The sequence below is a fragment of the Mya arenaria genome, chromosome 16 (genome assembly GCF_026914265.1).
Source record: "Mya arenaria isolate MELC-2E11 chromosome 16, ASM2691426v1".
NCBI lineage: Eukaryota > Metazoa > Mollusca > Bivalvia > Myida > Myidae > Mya > Mya arenaria.
In genome coordinates this window covers 20,426,462-20,437,322 of record NC_069137.1, presented here as the reverse complement: position 1 = coordinate 20,437,322, position 10,861 = coordinate 20,426,462, and the positions used below count along the sequence as shown (strand labels likewise).

Here is a 10,861-nt window from a genome sequence, read left to right as displayed (position 1 = left end):
AGTACACCACAAAGCCAAAATCTAACGTTATGAGCGACAGACCTTCCAGTAATACAATACAATACAAAACTGTAACGTTGTGCGTGGCAGACTTTCCAACAGTATAATACAATGCAAAATCTCTAACGTTATGCGTGCCACATTGTCCAACAATAGCATAAAATGCCACATCACTAACGTTATGCGTGACATACTTTCCAAAAGTACACTACAATGCCATATCACTAATCACTAACGTTATGCATGGCAGGCTTTCCAACATTACTCTATAATGCCAAATCTCTAACGTTATGCGTGACATACTGTCCAACAGTACACTACAATGCCAAATTACTAGCATAATGCGTGACATACTTTCCAGCAGTACAATACAATGCCACATCACTAACGTTATGCGTGACATACTTTCCAACAGTACAATACAATGCCAAATCTCTAACGTTATGCGTGACATACTTTCCAACAGTACACTACAATGCCAAATAACTAGCATAATGCGTGACATACTTTCCAGCAGTACAATACAATGCCACATCACTAACGTTATGCGTGACATACTTTCCAGCAGTACAATACAATGCCAAATCTCTAACGTCATGCGTGACAGACTGTCCAACAGTACACTACAATGTCACATCACTAACGTCATGCGTGACATACTTTCCAGCAGTACAATACAATGCCAAATCTCTAACGTTATGCGTGTCAGACTTTCCAACTGTGGCAACAGTACACTACAATGTCACATCACTAACGTTATGCGTGACACACTTTCCAACAGTACAATACTATGCCACATCACTAACGTTATGCGTGACATACTTTCCAACAGTACAATACTATGCCACATCACTAACGTTATTCGTGACATACTTTCCAACAGTACAATACAATGCCAAATCTCTAACGCTATGCGTAACGTACTTTCCAACAGTACACTACGAAACCACATCCCTAATGTTATGCGTGGTAGACTTTCCAACAGTACACTACAATGCCATATCACTAACATTATGCGTGTCACACATTTTCCAACAATATAATTCAATGCTACATCACTAACATTATATGGTGCTACAATGCCACATCACTATGGACATACTTTCCAAAAGTAAATTACAATGCCACATTACTACTCACTAACGTTATGCGTGACAGAACTCACAAAAGTAAACTTACATTCTGCAATGAGGCTTGATAGTGCACTGGTGACATATGTTTAGCAAAAATTAGATTGAGCTCTCGTTAACCGGTTAATGCCCTAAGTGAGAGTATGGTCATACTGTCCTGCGTGTTTCAGATTATGCCGGTTCCTTAAAAAAGGTTGTTTCCTAAAATCATTATGGCGACGATGCCTACAAATTTGGTGTCTGTGTTTAACTGTATGTTTTGGGTTGGACATGCTGAAAAGAAACACCGATTCAGGTGTTTAGAAGAAAAAAATGGCCAACACGCTCCAATTTGGTAACCTTTATCATTAACATTATTTAAGTAACTCAGCAGTCAGCAGTTATTAATTTTAATCAGATGAGGCCGTAGATATAAATAGTGCCTGACCCCATTTGTGGGAGCGTATAGTTTACACAATATAATAAAGACCACTAAAAACCTTTAAAGACTGTTTGCTTGAAAATCCTTACTAATAATCGACATGCTAACAACTAAATACATGCATAGTCGGATTTCAAAATAGAAAAACGTGCCAACATGAACCCTTTGTAAGAGATCATTCAACGACAAGTACACTTAGGCTTGATTCAATATTTGGCAATTACTGTCATTTATCAAAACAGTTATTTATTTTTTTATTTTGAATCAATCTTCGCAATACATTGATGTTTATATGAAAAACTACAAAAACAAACCCTGAAGTCGAAAGTTTTAACATAAACCCCGTTTAATTGCACAGAAATGTTTCAGAATGATAGTCAAAAAGCAATTCAAGATTAAAGATCAAAATCTTTTCTCTTTACATTTTATTTTCTAACATTTATTAAATGCAACTATGATATAAAAACTGAATAAAATATTCTATAAAGGAAGAAATTTACAACAATGAGGTATGAAACCAATGTATAATTAATAAAAACAAAATTTCATGTATTTGAATGAATACATACAGTACAATATAATTTCAACATGATCATAACTATATATCTTCTGTATAATATAAATACTTTTAAAATAGAGGCAATATTTAAATCCCTGACTATCACTTAAATACTAACATCAACAATATTTATCTAAAATATTTATCAGTAAAATAGCTTCAATAGTTTAGCTAAGATTCCTCATGCGCTTGTATAGTATTTAACTGAAGATTTGAAATATTCTTATCACATTACTAGGCCTGTAACAAAGAGAAACACATCATCTCAAGAACACAACAATTACTAACACCATTTATGTGGGACTAAATTGAATGCTATTTGTGAAATATAAAATTGATAATAACAGTCACAGGATATTGTCAAATGACTCCGATTTTGTCTTGTCTGATGAGAACCAAATGGCTTATAACTGTAATCTTGACCTTTGAGGTGAGCGCTTGAATGATACAAAACACAGGTCCCCATGCTGAGGTATATTAATCTGGAGTTTTAGTTTATTCAAAAATCATTTAAAACATCAAAAAGGTATTTGCATGTTATGTCTTTTTCCCATGCATTAGAATGCTTCAATTTACTTGACTGATATTTTAATAAACAATTAATGCTGAGTTTGTTGTTTGTTTCCAACCATCCTCCTTGTAGTTTGTCATCTATACCACTGGTATGTTTCAGTGTTCATGTGTTTCTGTAAATTACAGGCTAGGCGATTGTGTAGTAGGCACACAGGATTAGAGTAGGACACACCAGGGGGACTCGGAATCCGTTATTTCCTGACATTTCTCCCCTTGTGAAGCCCTCTGGATTTCCTTAATAATCTGAAAATAAAGAATATATATCTATAATTAAGGTTAATAGTTATGACTTCAATTCAACTATTTCTTAGCATTTCTCCCATTGGGCAGCCCTCTGGTTTTAATTCATTATCTGAAAGTAAAGACAAATGACTGATTATGGTTAATACTCCGGACTTTGCATCAACTACTTTCTGGCATCTCTCCCCTTGGGCAGCCTTATGAATTTATTTTATTATCTGAAAATTAAGATCAAATGACTAATTATGGTTACTATCCCTGACTTTGAATCAACTATTTCCTGGCATGTCTTCCATTGTGCTGCTCTCTGGATTCCCCTTATTATCTAAAATATAAACACATATCACTTATTATGCTGTATACCCCTGACTTTGAATCTGTAATTTCCAGACATTTCCAAATATAGAAACCAACTTCAACTCAACCCTTTGGGATGCCTTCATGATATAAAAATAAACAAGAGATGTTAGTGAAACATTTATGCCCCCTTGGGAGCCAAATTGTTAGTAGGATTTGGACACTTAAATAAAATATGGACAATCAGAAAACCTTTTTTCAGCTTACAGTCACACTGACCTTGACCTTTGACCCACTGACCTCAAAATCAATAGGGTTCATCTGCTGGTCATGACCAATACACCTACCAAGTATGAGGTTCCTGGGTCAAAGCGTTCTCAAGTTATTGATCGGAAACCGTTTTTCATGTTAAGGTCACACTGACCTTGACCTTTGACCCACTGACCTCAAAATCAATAGGGTTCATCTGCTGGTCATGACCAATACACCTACCAAGTATGAGGTTCCTGGGTCAAAGCGTTCTCAAGTTATTGATCGGAAACCGTTTTTCATGTAAAGGTCACACTGACCTTGACCTTTGACCCACTGACCTCAAAATCAATAGGGTTCATCTGCTGGTGATGACCAATACACATACCAAGTATGAGGTCCCTCGGTCAAAGCGTTCTCAAGTTATTGATCGGAAACCATTTGGTATTCCGACCGACCGACAGACAGACCGACCGACCGACCGACCGACATGTGCAAAACAATATACCCCACTTTTTTCAAAAGGGGGCATAATAATACATTTCACTATTTGTGATTATTATTATTGACTTCCAATTATACACTTTTTGGCAGGGGTTTGGGCCCTTGTGTTGTTGTTCTTAGTATCCTAAATAACCTGAAAATACATAACAGGTACCACTGAACAATGAAGTTGGTTTATACCCAGATGACTTTAATTTGATGGCATTTTCCATTGCTTGGCTATTTGTTGAATAACTATACAAACAGAGAGTATACATGTTATCCTGGCTTGTATTAAAGCTCAGTAAATAGAGCATTATTTGTATTACTAAATGCAAATTCCCAGTGTATTATTACATAATTAAATTAAGATTCCTTGAGGTAAAGTTTTAAGGTTTAACTGCTAATTTGATATTATTATGTGATCTACTTGCATTGTTAAATGACTGTGTGGTCTGTTGGTGGTGTTTTATTTGTATATATGATGTTTATACATACATGTCTCTAGTTCATTGTAATTTGGGCTTGTCCCTGAAATTTTCATTGGTCCCTGGACTGACTATTTACTATTTACTCAATATCTGTGAGATTTTATTATTATTATTTATATTATTTATGAACTTACATCTTGTGCTTTGGGGAACCCATATGTCTTGAGTTTTGAGAACACCAGCTGTCCATTAATTGAGACCTCAAATGACTCTGAAAACATATGCAAATCATTTTTTAAATTTCTCAACTGAGTTTTGCAGCCGAAACATTAACTAAGTTGTTAATTACGAGATACAAGTTAAAAATGGTTTTATTGAGTAACTATTTAAAAAAATATATTCTACTACGGTCAAATGAATGACATATTGCTTTGAAAATGACAAGTTAATTTGTACATTAACTCCTTCGACTTTACTCTGGCATTCATACATGAAACTGTAAAACAATGCTCAAAGACACTTACGGTTTCTCCCGACATCTCCAACCACCTCGGTTTCTGGCAACTCTGAGAGGATGTCCTCCATCAGACGCCTAAACCAAGGGAAGTGACCTCAGCTTCCACTGAAAAAAAAAAACAATACAGCCATTAATATTTTGGAATGAAATGTTTCAGGTTTGTGCTTTTTTGACAACAAACTTATCTAACATCTTACAAGCTTATCTTTCAAAATTAAGTGAGAATGTATGCCTGAACCCTATATGCAATTAATACCATGTTGCTATAAAAGGTAGCTTAACAGCAAGACTGTTTAAAGTGCAATATATATATATATGGTTGACACTACAAACATATAATAATTTAATCTGAGTATTTTTTTGTCTGAGTCTTTAAACTAATGGTGAAGTAAATCTACCCAAAGTCTAGGCTTTATTGTCATACATAATAATGTACATAAAGGAAGAGAAGACCAATTCCGTTGTAATTATAAAGAACTTAATTTAAAATCTTGAATATTTGATTTATAGCCCGAACATTTCTAAAATATCTTAAATTTAAAAGTTTTCATGCGTAGAAATCTTAATGAAGCAGACTTTTTTAATTGTATGAAATAAAAGAAACACATACAACATCGTCAAACATTGATTCGAAGATAAGAAATACAGATAAATTATGTGTTTTGTTTACCAGTATTCAACCTGAACTTTAACCGCCGCCATTTTGTTTGTTTTTGGTAAGTCTCGTTTCAGCGGCAGTCAATGGTTTTGTGACTCCTGCAAGTTTTCTTTTATAGACGCAGTTGCCTCCCCTTAAATATATCGAAAACAAATACATTTTACATACGGATATATACCGATGCCTAGCTAGATTTACTTGTATGTGTGAGCAGACATTTAAGGTAGTCCATGTAATTGGTATTGACAAACTCCTATAACAAGTGAACATGTATAGAAATGTCCAAATAAAAAAATATATATACCCCTTTGTTGCTAACAGTTTAAGATGGACATCGCCAGACTCCCAATTTAAATAGGTGTTACCTAGTTTGCCACTGGTGCATTATGGGGGCTCATTTTGTTCCTAATTGTGCAATTACGTCAACACTGTTAGTCTTTGCTGTTTTCGTTTAATAAGCGTTTTTCATTTGAATTACAATGGTACATTTGTTTGAGAAAATACATTATCCACGATCGAACAATAAGTGTTCGGTAACCTTTAAATCTAATTCTCAAGCATTTGGCAAGATATCCTTAAGGTAACTGTGTGTTGAGATCGTAACATAGTTCCCAAAATGCGCAAAGAAAGTCAGGCTAAGAAGGATTAATCTTTATAACTGTTTGGTCATTTCTAAACCTAAGGGAGGAGGGACCGATGTTTTTTGTTTTATTTTCACTTTAATTTTTGTGTACTGTTTTTCGGCAACAATTGCCAATTATTGATAAACTGTCTTCTTCATAAGACGTTAAAAGCATTTAAAATGATTAAACCTACTTTTTGATATTTAGTATTTCGTCTGGAAAAAATGTTAATTATGTGCCGAAAATCGAAGGTTTGAGCCCCGCAAGTAGTTTGATCTGATACGGCCGGTCCCTCACTCAGCAGGTCATCAAATGTTGGGCACCAAATGACAACTTTCCAAGGGGCTTGTATGTATGATATAATCCGGGAATAAAATGTTCATAAATCAAGGGATCTCAAAAGTCAGCTTTCAATTAAGAAGGGTGGCACTTTAAACAATAACATTTTTCTTTACAAATGGCAGAAAAACGTAAGTCACACAATTGTATGTACCTCATAGGATTCGTATTTGCTTTCACTTTAACAGTCAAAAGACACAAATATCTGATTGAATTAATAGTTCAATCCTCGAACAGAACGTCTCCGATTTTCTGTTTTTACATCTGATTCTATGACTGGCCTCCCCTGTTTTCTTCCTCCATCATGCGTTTTTTTCGCTTTGATTGAAACTTCTAAAACGATAGTAACATTTGCAACATGGCTAAGATGGAAAATTATTGCCATGCCTACCACAATGCAACAAATGGACATTATCACGTTTAACAATGCTAGATAGTAAATAAATAATTAATGTGGAATTTAACAGAATGGTGCTTTTTTAAAAGATAGGCCGTCGTAAAAATTCAAATACTAGCTTTGCCGCTTATACATCTGACAGAAATACGCAGAAACGTATGAAAGACGCTATTGCATTATTCTTACTGGATTAGCACAGGCATGAACTGACCATATCTGAGCAAATAAGTATGTGTTGAACACTTTCCGGTGTTTCATCATTATGATAAAAATACAATATTCAATATCTCAATTAAAACATTTAAAATCATATTGCCATAGCTAAATCATAAAGAGAGTCCCTTTAAAATATTAGCATTCGTTGTTGGCGGTACATGATGCGGGTTTATGGTTATGGCAAAATAGTGTATACTCAGCAAGTAGTTTTTGGGAATAATTCAATGATATTCTTATCTTTCTCCTTATACACGCATAAGCGATTCAATACAGTATATCAGCAAGTTATATTTACTGTCCAATCATAATACACAGATTATATTATCAAAATTTAACTTGGTGGTCATCAAACCGGACAAGTGGGTTTATCCACACCACAAAACCAAACTCTTGAAAAATAGTGCCAATGAAAGTTGTTAAGTAGAAGTTAATATATGCACTTTATTCACACTCATAGTATACTAAGTACATTTTAAACTTATTTTCAGTTAGATCTTAATTGGTTATTGAATAATTTCCTAGGAGTCAAAGTACAAACAGTTGAACAATAAAACACAAAGAAATATGTATAGGAGCTTTATTATATAGCATTATAAGCGATGAAATCAAATTAGGTATATAAGAGCCTCGCTCATGTAGAATTCGTTTTATTACGAAATAAAGTGTGGCAAATCATAAGAAGTGTTAGGACTAAGATACTAAAAGCTGGAATTTAGCTTCAACAAATGTTGACATTTGCTCAATGTCGTCTAGAAATACCCCGATTTCATTTGCGTTTAAAGCAGCTTCGAATGATTCGTTGTTTCGTGATTCGGTTGATTGACATCATCACGTGCTGTTATGAAGGTATTGTAAAAAGGTCAATATATCCATCTCATTCATATGTCCTATTGGTCAGTGGATAAGGCATCGGTTTTCTAATTTGTTTTGACTTATGGGTCTGCATACCACTACATCAAATATACTATACTTGTATTTTTCTGCAATTTTCGTTATCTTGGAGTAAAATAATGATAGCATAAATGATTGCAGATGCATTACCAGAAAAACTAACTTAAGATCCAAAGACATGAGCAAGTTCCTTTTAAAATGCGTGTTTGTATTACCTTGATTATTTGATTAACATATCCAATAATAGGACTGACTCTTATATACATTTTTGAAATGGAATATTTTATAAGCATTTTTCTCATGTTCAGAACAAAATATATGTGTTTAATATGTAAAGATTAATCTAATTTAGTTAAGATAACTATATCTTTTTTCAGCAATGGTCTCTTTAAATACACAACAATGGTTGTGCTAGTATTATACTCAGGTGGAAATACATAAAATTGTAGCATTTATGCTGATAAATAATGAATAAAATAAATAGTAAAATCAAATGGTATAGCATCTTAAGTATAGAGCATGATTCAAAACAGTTTGTTTTTTCGTAGTCTTTCTTCTGGAAAATAGAAATGTGTTCGATATTCTGTATCCAATGAAGGTCTCACTGAAACAGACAATAATCATACTTGTGTTTATATTAACGTTTGTCATATAAAATAATGTTGTTTTTTTCTTAAAAATTACTCCTTTTTTATAAGTAAGATATACTTTTTCATAAATGCAGTCAAGATAATCCGTTGATGCAAACATATCGAGAACGAAAATAAATTCTTGTGAAAATACCTTGAAAAGGTATTGCTTATCGATTACTAGAAAGTGAAATAAATTACCAAAGCCTTGTTTAACAAACAGATAATGCAGTTCGATGTCTTGCTTTTTATTCGATCAGCTAATCAGACATCTATACACTTTATTTTTTGTAGACATTACAACGTTTCTGATAGTTAGAAAAAGCGGTCCCTTGGAGTTCGTACCAACAGTGATCGACTGTATCAGTTTATTGGTCTGTGCCATTTTACAAATTAGAGCAACTCGGACATTATCCTTTCAAATCAACATTGGACAAATATAGGCGGTTCAGATGTAAGCTATTTTTTACATTTATCTTCACGGCAAGTAGATCGCATAGTATTTTCAATTTAGATGTTAAGCCTAAGGACCTTACTCTTACAAATCTATATGATAATACAATTCACTGGGAATAAATTTGAACTTAGTAATAAGAATAACACATTAAAACACTACACTTAACTAACATTAAAGGTGTTACTTTTACTTTACGATATACTTATACTAATGTACTATACATTCACGGTTCGTCGTATGGCCGAGACGGCCGAGGTGTTCCTATTGCTCCAGCTATCTTTATACCTTAAATTTATAATCATTTATTTACTTGACTGCTCGGGTCCGTCTACTGCAACAGTCTCATCACGTGACGTTTGTACCACATCATTCCACCAATCATAAACAGTTCCATTAAAGAGATAGCGCCAAGTCCAGCAATGGAAAACCAAAAGTTGTTGTCTTTTTCACATGAATGCTCCTCGGTTATGGCTACAAAGGAAAATATAGTACAAACTGACAAAGAGAAAAATGATAATTATATAAAATGTTTCGTAGCGATGCTAGTTTGGCGTTAACAATATATTGTTAAAAACAATGATTGGTGAGTTCCAACTCAACAAATCATGAGATTTAAAAAATACAAAAACTTAACTCATATATTTTCATCATAAATCAATGATACCAATTTTCTCCTGTTGTCTTGGGCTGTCTATTATTTAACATAATGATTATGTTTTAACAATGCTTGAAAACAAATGAACTATTGATGTAAGTGTAGGACATGAATTGCATACCTGGTGTCATTATCGTGAATATGAAAGCAGTTCGCAACTAGTACTCAACCCACTTCAACCAGTCCTCTGTGTTCAAACCCCGATAATGACATCAATCACGTAATTCATTCTTTTTAATTATTAAGTATTATGTCACAAAAATAAATAAATAATAAAACAAAACTTTATATGGATAAATCTCATTGTTTGTTTTAAATAATGTATAAATATCAGGTACAATGAATGGTGACAGCATATTGTGTTTAGTCCAGAAAGTTAATGTCAACCGAACATGTTATACACTGGTTTCGTCTTAGCGTCGACTAACTCGGATCTAAAACTATATTTTGTATGCCTCTAATGCGCTCAGGCGCTTAAAAACATGTACGCGAGGGTCGTTAAACATTATCACATGAAAATAGTATAGTTTTACTATATGTAGTGTTATAAAGGCATGTGAGATATAATAATTTGTGATATATTAGCAGTTGATTTAGTATTAAAGGGGCATAACTGTACAATATTAAACTTTTTTTTCCTATTTTTCTAGACATTAATCTCTACCTTTGCTACGTTCCTTTGTATTTGAAGAACCAAACTGATCCGTCCTGTTCCCGCTTATTGACACGTGAATAGAGGCAAAGTGTTCAGAAATGGCGCTAGAAATGTCCCGTCTTTTCCTCTGAGTTGAAGCGCATGATGCAATCTTTAAAGGAGATATAGATCAGAAAAGAAAATAATATTTATATGTGTTAACGCAAAAACGATAATAAAATATAATCATATATTTGTTAACGTACGCCATCCATCTTTAGGATTCAAAGATGTGTTAGTCCATATAATATATAATCATTGAGATTATTTCTCTGCTCAATTAGTGTTGATTAACCATTACATATCTTTGCATCGACTACCTTTTGGAATAATACAATACTGATTCTGCTACTTTAATGATATGATAAAACACCAATTTACTGTGTTAATATAGCAATTCCA

At 33.5% G+C, this 10,861-nt stretch overlaps 1 protein-coding gene across 1 annotated transcript; it reads right to left on the bottom strand.

Annotated features, from left to right (window-relative positions):
• Positions 1-1,792: 1,792 nt before the first annotated feature.
• On the bottom strand, positions 1,793-5,615 carry LOC128222452 (migration and invasion enhancer 1-like). The gene is made up of 4 exons (XM_052931460.1): positions 5,571-5,615; positions 4,908-5,005; positions 4,578-4,654; positions 1,793-2,926 (listed from the first exon to the last, which is right to left on the bottom strand). Exons 2-4 carry the CDS (start codon positions 4,966-4,968, stop codon positions 2,840-2,842), a joined length of 225 nt encoding a protein of 74 aa, XP_052787420.1. The 5' UTR covers positions 4,969-5,005; positions 5,571-5,615; the 3' UTR covers positions 1,793-2,839.
• Between the last annotated feature and the right edge of the window lie 5,246 nt (positions 5,616-10,861).